We start from the raw sequence: 12,879 nt of genomic DNA, 5'->3' as shown, positions 1-12,879 counted from the left end.
AGCAATCTGTTCTGTTTTATTTTTAAAATGGCCTTTACCCTTGTGGAGAATGTCACACATCGCAATGTTGGATGATTTTACCCTTTAAATCACATTAATGAGAAACTGCATGGAGACTCTTAGATCCTAACCACATCTGACAAGTGCCAGCAACATTTGCAAATCCTGTGAAATAACCATATGTTTGTCATTGCCTGACAGAATTTTGGGGCAGTTGGAAAATACATATGTTTGGCTTGAATTTGTTTGGAAAGGTTTTTGCTGTTGTTTTTTTTTGTAATAATTTTCTCACCGGTAGCCCCCAAAATATTTGGACACTTAAGCAACTCTATTTATAATAAAAATGTATACATCTCATTGTATAAGATAACAAAACAGCTAAACAAGTAGCATTTATTTTGAAGAAAAACAGCACAATCATACTTTTCAAGCAAAACAAATGTTCAACAATAAGACGAAAAGTATTTGGGCACTTTCTGGTTGTCAAACATTTGTAGAATATGTCCACAGTTCTCTGCTAGGATATCTGTGAAAACATAAGCAGAAGTAACTTCATATAGATCCACAAATATTTACATTTGGACCAGCTGATCAAAAGTAATCGCAAAAAAGGCTCAGAAAAGTTAAGGAAGTTCTGAGAAAAGGTCTAGCATCTTATGTTTCAGATGCCATTTGGTTTGCTATTTTGTTATGTAATGCAATTAAACTTGTATACACTTTTAAGTGTGACGTAAGTGTACAAAAGTGTTCAAATTAGTGCTGTCATTCGATTAACGGTTAATCGCATCATAATACATAGTTAATCGCAGGTTTTGAATGTACTGAAATTTGACTCTAAATATACTTATTTTCCTGTAAAAATGCACTTATTTCCTTCTAAGGAAAGAAATCATAACAACATGTAACAGTATAATGCTATATTACATTTTCCAAACAAATCCTTCCACAGTATAAAGATAGAAATGCACTAAAATAGCCCCAATTCAAGTAACAGTAAACGTTTCCCAAAGTCTAAGTGGGAGTTTGACTAATTGAATGAACTAGTCCCCACATAGGATGCATATTCATTGTAATGGGCATTACATCTCTTATTTTAATTACCCGGCAGACTGTGGCTATACGCTTTGTTACAGCAATCATGAAGCTGCATTCATGTCAGGATGTCAGTGTCAAGCGCCGCGTTGAACTCCACATGAAAAATGTCTCATTCTGCATTTTGGTGATAGTTAAGACTTGTTAATTCAAATACATCTTACTTAGACTGAAAAATACTTCTGCCACAAGTTCCATCTAGGCTTGTTTGTACAACAAATTGCATTAAGAGCTCTTTTCCCCAGCACTTTATCACTGACAATGAATCACTGCAGTGTGTGTTTGTGGCATGTGCATCAGTGTCATGACTCTGGGCGGACACATCACAAAGTTTTTGCCCTTCCAACCAGTGTTTATACTAGTTCATGCTTTATTAATGGTAAATGCGTAAATTGCAATTAAGACAAATTAACACGTTACACTTTTTTAATTAATCACTAACGTTAACTTGTTAATTTTGACAACTCTAGTTAGAATGCATTTTGGGGCAGTGTATGTTGTTTTGGCTGTCATTTATTATCATGTTCACAAATAATATCAAATATAAATAGATTTAAATAACATTAACTGCATTAGATGAATTCATCGTCATTCCATCCTTCCATGAAGGCACTTGACAATCCGTGATCAATGCAAGTGATTGTGGCGTTGAAAGCAGTAACTAAGAGACATGTCAGAATCCATTATTGTTAGCTCCTGTATCGCACCCCTGCCTGCTGCTGAGGTAGACATTCCCTGATTCTGCAAGACGACAAGCCTGAGCACTTAAAGTGAAACGTTTCGATCTCAGCTATTGCAAGTCCATGAAAATGCACAGATGCCCAGAACACCTTCTTGGAAATGGTTTCACATCAGTAGGGTATATAGAGCCAAGACGTAGCTATTTGATTCCCTTTGTTGGTCCTGGGGCACCTTGCTAACACTGTCCATTTAACCTTTACAGAAGCCAATTGCTCATGTACTACACTCTCATGTTGCCTATAGGTTTGGTTGGCTTGTATATAACCTTGGTTGAAAGGGTTATGGTTTAATCAGTAGTTCGTTCTGTTACTCCAGCCCTTGCCAACCTGTTCCTGCAGTTTAATAAATGAAGATATCCAGAGAAAAGATTTCCCATGGCAAGAGTAAGTGGAGAAGTGTGGAAGTGGAGCTGGTAAGCGGAGTTGGGTTATTTTGTTTGGAAATGTTTGTCTGATGATTTTTGCGTCACGATTGCTCCGATACCACTATGTTATGAGCATGCTTTTCTATGTCAACATGCGCTCGTTGCTCTTCTTTAACCTTGAGTCTCGCTTTTTCAGTGTCACACTTTTTAGATACTGTGTTAAGTTTAAAAGAACTTCAACCTTTAAAAACATAATTCTTTTGGTTACTATAGTTTTATTACAGATACATGGGATTTGTAGTAAAACTGTAATAACCACAAAATTATGATTTTCATGACCATAGTTGACATTTTCCTGTATTATTAATATGGCTTTACTACAGATATCAAGGACAAAATATGGCTACTATAGTAAAACCATGGTAAATTTATTGTGAGCGAATGAAAATCTATTTGGCGCTTAAAACGTATCGCGAAGGAACGCAGACTGTTGTTAGGAAATGCAAAACATATTGCGGGGGCACACAAAACAATTTCAGATTTTGTTTTTGCCCTGTCCTCTAAGGGGCTCTGTACCTGCATTTTGTTGGTTTTGCCTGGAGCGAGGAGCAGGTTTTGGGTTTTTCGTTCCAAGATCCCTCTGATACAAATCCATTATGAGCATAAAAAGGCTAAGGGGCCGTTCACACCAAACACGTTCTTTGCGTCCATCTGCTCTGTTCTTCTGTTGTATTTCATTGTGAACATGTGCCAGACAGATTTTTTGACCCTTGCGATGTGCCTTGCTCATAAGCGGCATGTTTTTAGACACTGTGTCAAGTTAAAAAGAACGTAAAGTTTTAAGAACTAAAACACCTCCTCGTGCTGTCAAAACAGCGCCAACCCGCATCTCAGTATAGCATTCCGAGATGTTATTCTTCTCACCACAATTTTACAGAGCGGTTATCTGAGTTACCGTAGACTTTGTCAGTTTGAACCAGTCTGGCCATTCTCTGTTGACCTCTCTCATCAACAAGGCTGTGGAGGTGAGGGTGTGGTCGAAAGTCTGTCAGGGGAGAGAGGAAGAGGTAAGGGATTTCACCTGAGATGAATTTCTGGTAATTGCTGTTTCTTTGTTCACAGAGAGAGATGGGGGAAATAAAAGGGGCCAGACCTCAGGGTGAGGGAGAGAGAGCCCAGCTGAAGCTTCGAGTGTGTTGGCTGCTGCTAGTCACATTATATATAGTGTTTACGTGGTATTTGTGAAGCTTTACCATTACGCAGCAAGAGAATGTATTTTTGTGTGTGAAGAATACATTTACCTTCATGTTGGATTCGTCTTCAACCACTTCCTCATTCCTCTAACCTATTACAAAGGCATTTCCATCCACAGAACTGCCACTCACTGGATGTTTTTTGTTTATGGCACCATTCAGAGTAAATTCTAGAGACTGTTGTGCGTGAAAATCCCAGGAGATCAGCAGTTACAGAAATATTCAAACCTGCACATCTGAGACCAACAAGCATGCCACGGTCCAAATCTCTAAGATCAAATTTTTCCCCTTTCTGATGGTTGATGTGAACATTAACTGAAGCTCCTGACCCCTATCTGAATGATTTTATGCACTGCACTGCAGCAACACGATTGGCTGATTAGATAATCACATGAATGATTGTTGGTGCCAAACGCTCTGGTTTGAGTATATCTGTAACTGTTGATCTCCTGGGATTTTCACACACAACAGTCTCTAGAATTTACTCAGAATGGTGCCAAAAACAAAAAACATCTAGTGAGCGGCAGTTCTGCAGATGATAATGCCTTGTTGATGAGAGAGGTCAACAGAGAATATTCAGACTGGTTCAAACTGACAAAGTCTAGGTAACTCAGATCATCCCTCTGTACAATTGTGGTTAAAAGAATAGCATCTCAGTGCTGTTTTGGCGGCATGAGGGGGACCTACACAATATTAGGCATGTGTGGCAGGGCGGAGGGCGGGGCCGGGTCGTGATCATACACACCTGGTCCCTTATCAGGCAAATTAAGAGTGTAAAGGGATCAATGGAAAGGAGGAGGCGAGAACCGGCTTTTCAATATAAATAATGGTTTAATATAAGACTTAAACAGAAGACAAACACACACACACATGACGGACATGTCCGTAAACTATCTCTTTCTCTTTGCACCACCGTCTGTTATCGGCCTTTATCCCTCTCGGAGGTTTAATTTGCCTGATAAGGGACCGGGTGTGTATGATCACGACCCGGCCCCACCCTCCGCCCTGCCACAGCATGTTTTAATGTTGTGGCTGATCGATGTATATACTGTACATATAAGAAATCTGTCCATTTATTAAATCTGTTCATATATGAAATATCAAACCCATGACTTTGGTGTTGCTACTGTAGCTCTACCATTCAAGTTCTAGGAACTGTAAGTAAACCCTGTTTTCTGCTATGCCGGCTTGATGAGTTGCCCACCCCAGTTTGTTTTTCTTATAGATTTTTACCAGTCATTTGGTTAGAAGATACACAAACAAATGTGCTAAGGCATATTGAGTGAGTCAAAGCAATCATTTTCTATAAGCTGTTGGAACAAACTCCACCACTGAATATTCAATTTGCATCCGCTTAAACTTTCTGAAATTAACTTTGGCCCTGCGGTGTTCGGGCTGACAGATAATCACAAAAAGGAGGTTCAGCCCTTCACCTGCTACGTTTGCATCGCTAAATCTCTGTTTTCTTTTCCAAGCCCTCAATCGGCCCGCCGCTCGACAGACCCTTTTGTGCGCACGTTAAAGGCTCTTTATTGATTGGAGGCAAATGTTTTTAATGTTGTTGATGAGATTTTGAGATTAGCCAGCTAATGGGAAAATGGAGGCCCCCTATTTCAGTCAATTTTTAACCCAAGACTTAAATTGAAAATCTTTACCAATGCAATTAAGGATGATTTGAAAGGTACACTTATACTTTCAAAATGTTTTGATACTTTTTTGTGCCACCTAAATTCAATATGTAAATACAGACTTTTATATGCTAAATAATGTCCACTGTTGTTCAGTCAGAGGTGAAAGATAAACAAATAAACAAACAAAGGAATGAAAACATTGCTTGAAGGACCCTTCTAGATGCTTGAAGGGCATCCCGCGTGATCACATTTTATTTTCGTGTGATTTGTGGCCCAACTCAAATCAAAGGGCTTGCATTTGCATTTGTTTAATTTACAAAAGCAGTTATCTCATGGAAGCACTGCAAGCAACTGATTATGTGTAAGTGTCTCATTGTTTCCTCTGTTGGCGAGAGGAAGTTGAAACAGATGGTTGATTTTAATAGACTTTGTGTCCTTGTTGTTTTTCCTCAGTGCATGTCAAAGCAGGGACCTGTGAGGTCATTGCAGCCCACCGCTGCTGTAACAAGAACAAAATCGAGGAGCGTTCCCAAACTGTCAAGTGCTCTTGCTTTCCTGGGCAGGTTGCTGGGACAACAAGAGCAGCTCCATCCTGCGTGGACGGTAAGATTGTTTTTGTTTGTTTGTTTTTATGTGTGTGTGTGTGTTTGTGTTTTATTGTGTATCTGCTATTATAATGCTGTAATTGTAGTTGTGTAAAAATATATAGACTCAAAAATAAAAATGTTATATTTGAATTTCATAACTTTCCATGAAATGAAATGAAATTATTAATCTTAAAATATTATTTTAAAAATCAAACAAATAAGTTTGATGAAAATGTGTTTTTAAATTGAATGTGTAAATCTTCTAAATATTTTTTGACAGTAGCAATATTAAATAATAATAATTCTATATACAGTATTTTAATAATATATATTAGCCTATAATATAACTGTTATATAAAATATATAGTAATAGTAAATTATTAAAAAACATTGTTTTTTTTTAATACTTAAAAATTTAAGTATAATTATTTATACTTTATATATACTTAAATCTATTATTTTCTTCAACAATTGCACATTTATTTAAGACGCTTTTTTATTTTATTGTTGGAGCTGCCTGTATTTTTCAGAACAGTTATTAACATTATTATACCAACCAAAGACATTTTTAATTAAAAAGAATCCAATACATTTTGTTGACGAGATCCTTTACAAAATGTTCTGTGGTGATACATTGATGTGATGGCACAAAATGTTAATACCATTTTATTCCACTTTGATATACCATGTTACTTAATGATTACCATATTTATGTATCATGGTATTTACATAATACTCCAAGATTCTTCAGTGAATACCAAGGTAAGAAACAAACAAAAAAAAAACATGGTATTGTCATGGTATACTGTATGTCTATAGAAACAAGGTAATACCATGGTACAAGTAAACAAATTGTATTGCCATTATATATGTCTATAGAAACATGGTAGTTTCTCAATGGTTGGTCTTTGCATGTTTTTGTCTTTGCTTTTGTCCCTAAATGGTCCATTTTATAATTCTAAAAATGAATGCGCCTAAATCAGATTATCTCTATAAAGTGGCCTGTTCATTTTTAAAGTGTGTCCGCCCATCTTTATCTCCATCTCATCTCTCTGTGCTGTCACTGCAAAGTCAGGGTCTGTCTGAGTGTGACACCATCATCCTGCTGTGAACTGGACTGAAGTGTGGGCTGCTTGTCTAATAACATGTCAACAGCCTCCCTCACTAGACAGGCCAATTGATTCTGATCCTCTTTTCTGCCCTCTAATGTATCTGACAGGCCCTGCCACCCTCTACTGAACATCAAGACAATAATGCATGATTCTATCTGCTACATGAGGACAAAACCCTGCTAAAATTAAATCAGAAAGTCATTTTAATGCTTTTTATACATGCACAATGTATTGGCAAAGAAGCACTTGTTGAAAGCTGTCAGATGTAGCATTTGTCCTTTAAAGCCTATTGTGCTATTGCTAGTTGTAGGTGGCATTAGGGGTAGGGATACTTTTTGTCCATATGCCTGGAAGAGAATGACTGTACACGTGTATATCTGCTAAAAGTTAGCCTGTATATGCATGTAGGATATGTGCAACTTTTAGGATGTAGATGGACACAAAGTTAACAGACATGAATTAAAAGCCACAAAACTTTAATTTGGATGTCATGGGGTCTTTAAAAGTTTATAGCCTCTCAAACTTACTCTCTGCTCCAAATTAAAAATAGAGGGCTAAAGCCTAACTGTGTCTACCCTCTTCTACTTTATTCTCCTTAACCCTCAATTTTCTGCCAATCTTCCTGACCGCAAGACATGTCATCTTGACACGAAGGTAGACCTTTATCCCCAAAGACATACAGCAGGCACTGAGCCAACAATGGATTGATGGATTCAAACCGTCAGCCTGGAATCAAAGACTCCTTCCTTCACCAGTGTCAATGTTTTTGAGAGAGCGGGGGGTCATTTCTTTTGACGGTGGATGAGAGTGAGATGCTTTCAGGTTTTCTGCTCCTCTCAATCTTCATTGCCTCATCCTTCAAAATACTGGATAGGTGGTGATTTTGGATGTTTCTTTCCCGTGTTGGCAGTTCCCACAGAGTGAATGAAGTGTTGAAATTTCCTTTTTCTCTCTCTTCCTGTCTGTCTTCCTCTTTCTTTCTTTCATTCTTTCTTTCTTTCTTTCTTCCTTTTCAATTTTCAATTTCCTTTTCTTTCTTACTGTTTCTCTTCCTCTCTTTCTTCCCTTCTTCCTCTTCCTTTCCCTTTTTCTCTTTGTCCCTTAATGTATTTCTTCCTCTCTTCCTGTCTCTCATCCTCTTCCTTTCTCTCTACCTGTATTTCTTCTGGTCTCTCTACTGTTTTCCCTTTCTTTCTTTCTTTCTTTCTTTCTTTCTTTCTTTCTTTCTTTCTTTCTTTTCTTTCTTTTCTTTCTTCACTCTTCATCTCATTAATTCCCTTTTATCTTCCTCTTTATTTTTCTTTCCCTCTCTCTCTTTCTTTTCTCTTCCTCTTCCTTTCTCTCTTCCACTCTTCCTCTCTCTCTCTATTCCTTTCTGTTTTCCCTTTTTCTCCCTGTTTCTTTCTTCTTGCTCTCTCACTCTCTTTCTTCCTGTCCTTCTTCTGGTCTCTTTTCTTCGCTTTCTCTCTTCTGTCTTCCTGTTACCTCTCTCTCCTCCTCTCTCTCTTCCATTCTCTCTTAATTTCTCTCTTCTTGTCTTTCTATTCCTTCTCTCTTCCTATTTTTCTTTCTCTTCCTTTCTCTCTCTCCATTTCTCTTCCTCTTTTCTCCCTTTCTCTCTATTTCCCTTCTATTCTCTTTTCCCATCTTCCACTCTATCTTCCTGTCTTTTATTGATTCTCTCTTTCTATTTCCTTACTCTCCTCCTCTTTCTCTCTTTCATTCTCTCTACCTTTCTCTCTTCCTCTCTTTCTCCCTTTCTCTCTTTCCATCTTCCTCTCTCTCTCTTGTCTTTCTATTCCTTCTCTCTTCCTCTCTCTTCCAATTTTTTCTTTCTCTTCCTTTCTCTCTCTCCATTTCTCTTCCTCTTTTCTTCCTTTCTTTCTATTTCTCTTCCATTCTCTTTTCCCATCTTCCGCTCTATCTTCCTGTCGTTTATTGATTCTCTCTTCCTATTTCCTTACTCTCCTCCTCTCTCTCTCTTCCATTCTCTCTACCTTTCTCTCTTCCTCTTTCTCTTCCTCTTAATTTCTCTCTTCCTCGCTTTCGTCCTTTCTCTCTTCCTGTATTTCTATTCCTTCTCTCTTCATCTATCTTCCTATTTTTTTCTTTCACTTCCTTTCTCTCCATTTCTCTTCCTCTTTTCTTCCTTTCTCTCTATTTCTCTTCCATTCTTTTTTCCTGTCTTCCTCTCTCTCTTCCTGTCTTTTTGTTCCTTCTCTCTTCCCATTTCCCTACTCTCCTTCTCTCTCTCTTCCATTCTCTCTTTTTCTTTCTTTCTTTCTTTCTTTCTTTCTTTCTTTCTTTCTTTCTCTTAATTTCTCTCTTTTCCTTTTCCTCTCACTCTTCCTGTCTCTTGGATCCAGCTTCTATAGTAGCACAGAAATGGTGGTGTCAGATGCAGCCGTGCATGGATGGTGAGGAGTGTAAGGTGTTGCCTGATCTTAAAGGCTGGAGCTGCAGCACAGGAAGCAAAGTCAAGACGACCAAGGTGAGAGACAATCCAATTACAGTATATCTCTATATCAGCCATGATAATATCAACACCATCAGCTCTCTGCCTTCATAAACTGTCAAGCTTTCAGGTTTTAGTTGTGCAGTTGTTTGACATTCCTCTTAAATAAAACACAATCTGGGACCCTGTACAACCTTTTTTGTGTGCAAAAAAAAGCCCAGACAAAAGCAACACAATGTGGTATTACATTTTGGAAAGTCAATGTAGGGGCAGTGATGCGCTTCCGCGGGTTAATGCAAGTTATTGTTTTCATGTTTGCCGCCGCGTGTTTGTGAGAGCCCGCATATGTACCGTTGACACACTGGGCTTGTAGCCATCCATCAGGCTGAGGCTTTGACTCACCAAATACCTGCGCTTGAGTCGAGTCCTCCATTATTCATAGGGCAGAGGTGGCCTGTGTGAGGCAGACCTCTTTTTACTTTAGCATGGTTAATAATTCATGATACTGCACTCACGTCAACAGCAGGCAGACCTCTGAGGTTTTGGGAGCTTCTCTTAATCTGCACTTGATTTTGGGAGCCTTCAGGCCCCTGTTCGTGCACACAGACATACAGACAACTGCAGGAAGGAGATCCCAGAGAAGACTAGGGCATGATGTGATGGTTGTAATCTATCTGATTATGGCATCAGAGGTTAGATTAAAGAAAACAAAACATTAATTAAGGGCTAGTTTAAACTTTGTAGCAATGCTCTTGATTGGATAATCGTGTTTTATAAGATAAAATGGACAACTGACACATTTAAAATGACTTTGCCATGCAATAGTTACGTATATCTGTATGTAGTATGTAATCACCGTAAGGCCACATATTCATATACTTTTTCTTGTCTTAAATATATATTCGAGATTATAATTTTTTGGTTGACTTTCAGGTTTCTATAAAATACAATATATGTAATCACCAATAGCATTTCAATTCAGTGAGAAGCATTCATATATATATTTGTTATGCTCATGTCCCTCATTTGCTTTGATTGCTTTTATATTTTCTATTCTGTTTTATTTTGTAATAATCTTTTGATAAACGTACATGTTTATATTGTGTACATTTTGTTATTTTCTTTTCTTTTTCTTTTGTATTTATATAGTTTTTTCCTATGGAAAGCAACTTGAGGAGTGACCTTAAATATTGTTATTATTAATGACAGCAAATAAAACAGCTTGCATGGACTCCGCTGAACCTTCTATGTGGTCTTTTAGACCTCACTGTATCTTCAGGCACTTCCTGCCCTCTTTCCTCTATATTAGCCTAAATTTTAACAAATCTCATTTGCTTGGTCTGAACTCGCCCACCCAAAATTTCTGTCGCATTTCCAGTCAAGTGTAAGAGAAGGTGTCCAGAACACCTTTCCGCTTCCTCAGCTTGTCCTCCGGCTGCCTGCTGGCAATGACCTGAAGGTGTAGATTACACTGGGTTTCCCATAGCAGTCGGCCCGTCTGGCCTCATCTACAGCCATAGAGACCTTCCCTACTCCTGGCCCCTGAGCCCGTCTTCTGTGCTACAGATCTGGAACAGGACCAGACTTGCATACTAAACCCTCTCAGATTCAGTGGAGCTCACAGCTCTGGTCCCTTAGTGCGCTGCCTCACTATTTCAAGCTACAACTGCTAAGCTCATACTGGTGGTGTGGTTAATGACACATGTAGGTGACGATACAGTGTGCCTGTGTGAGCATGTGTCAATCTCCATACTAACACCTTATGCCTTTGACGATTTAGTTTTTTTTTTTCATTTTTAGATTGTAGGATGTTTTGAAGTTCAAAATATAATTAGCATGAACTCTGTGGTTGCTGTTGTTGCCTTATGATGAAATATATTGAAGTGTTATAATATTTAGTCCAAAGTCGACACCCTGCATTTAACATTTTAGACATGCTGATAACTAGAAGTGCTAGGTGCTATGATTCAAATTGTACAGAGTTTATGACTTGTGTGTAACAATGAACAAAGAATAAATATGGACATTATTTTGAATTTGTTGAGTGGAAAAGTGTTTTAGAAAGTGATGTAATAGTAAAGAAATGAGTAATCTCACTTTTCAATTAAGTAATTAGAAAAGTAATCTGATTACAATTTAGAGAAATAATTTGTCATTTGCAGTGGATTACTATTACCTAACACTGGTAGTATACTGTCAAATGTTTAAAGGGCGCAAAACAATTTTACGAGTGATCAGATAATAAGTAATTTTTTTTATTACAATTATTATAATATATTATTATTCTAAATGGAATAGCAAAATCTCATCTGGCTGATACGTTTCTACTATTGCATGTTGTATGACATCATACCAGCTTGCCTTACTTTAAAAAAAAAAAAAAAAAGGCAAACATTTATGAAATAATAACTTGTACTCCTCTTTTTCAGGTCACACGATAGTCTGGGATCTATTACATTTGGGATTAGCTGTACATTTTTTTCTTTTTCTTTTTATCAAAGCAATGGAAATGAAGATAAAAAGACTACTTCACAACTATGGATATCAAGTTTTTAGACCTTTAATACTAATATCACTTGGAATGGACCAGTTGAGCACATGGAAAATAATTTTTTCTTTCCCCCGTGAATGTTTGGCCTGCCAAACTCCTATCTTTGTTTCATAACAACACTGTTGGACAAGCTCATGCACCATGTAAAATAAATATTCCATAAAATCATCAAGATTGTGGATACGCTTAGAGAATTCTACAATTTCAGAACTATGGATTACATTTCCTTTTTGAAGAGAAGTGGTCTTGAAATGTTCGCTTGCTACTTAAATGGTACGTGTTCTGGACGCACTAATATTCTGTCCCCTCTCCTTTGATGCCAATCATTTTTTCTGTAATTTATGGCCAAACTTTTTGTTCAGTGTGAGATGTATGATTTTTGGGTATTCTTTTGGAGCACTCAGCTCCATTTTAAAATGGACTTGTGCAAACAAGAGGCAAGTAGAAAATAAGAATTACAGTTATTAATAATGGATGAAATGTTAAAGTGGTCTACTATGGGACCAGTTAAAATTAAGATAGCAAAAAGATTTATTGTCTGTTTTTAAAAGCCTTGGTGGCTGCTATTGAGTAAAAGTGTCAGTATTAACTCCAATAAAAGTATCTCTATGGGAAATCTCATCCAATCGTAACTTTGAAGAATGGTTCTTTTTCAGTCATAAAAGAGAAACTGCTTTTAAAGTCAATGTGAAATGAAAATTGACCCTATTTATTGTCTAAATGCACTTTTCTTGTCTTGCACGGTCCCCGTGTCCTAACCAGGCGTGAAATGGAAAGTTTCCAAAGACAAGCAATTTGTCTGTCCAAACTGAATGCAGAACTGCTGTGAAAAATGACAGAATCACAGCCAGTCAAAACATATTTGATGCTTAATGTACAGTTACAGTATGTGGAGCAAAATTTCAAACCAATGAGGTTTCATGGTGAGCAACTGAAATGGAAAATGCCCTGTCACTCATCACTTGTGGACAGTTAAGATAAAAACTCAATTTTACATAAAAGAGATTAGAACATGGTGTTATTGTTTACATTTTATTGGGGCCCATTATTCCAGATAATAATATTAATAAAAACAAATTGTCTTTGTAATTTT

General features: G+C 37.4%; 1 protein-coding gene across 1 annotated transcript in view; it reads left to right on the top strand.

The window, feature by feature from the left end:
• Nucleotides 1–12,558, top strand: part of LOC127646853 (chemokine-like protein TAFA-2) — a 119,228-nt gene extending 106,670 nt beyond the window's left edge. The window contains exons 3-5 of the mRNA XM_052130762.1: nt 5,535–5,684; nt 9,147–9,271; nt 11,665–12,558. Of these exons, the coding sequence (XP_051986722.1) occupies nt 5,535–5,684; nt 9,147–9,271; nt 11,665–11,676 (287 nt within the window). The 3' untranslated portion in view covers nt 11,677–12,558. The remainder of the gene's footprint in view (nt 1–5,534; nt 5,685–9,146; nt 9,272–11,664) is intronic.
• Nucleotides 12,559–12,879: the final 321 nt, after the last annotated feature.

Source organism: Xyrauchen texanus, chromosome 7 (assembly GCF_025860055.1).
Source record: "Xyrauchen texanus isolate HMW12.3.18 chromosome 7, RBS_HiC_50CHRs, whole genome shotgun sequence".
NCBI lineage: Eukaryota > Metazoa > Chordata > Actinopteri > Cypriniformes > Catostomidae > Xyrauchen > Xyrauchen texanus.
Note: the sequence above shows the minus strand (reverse complement) of the source record. Positions and strands in the feature narration are given on the sequence as shown.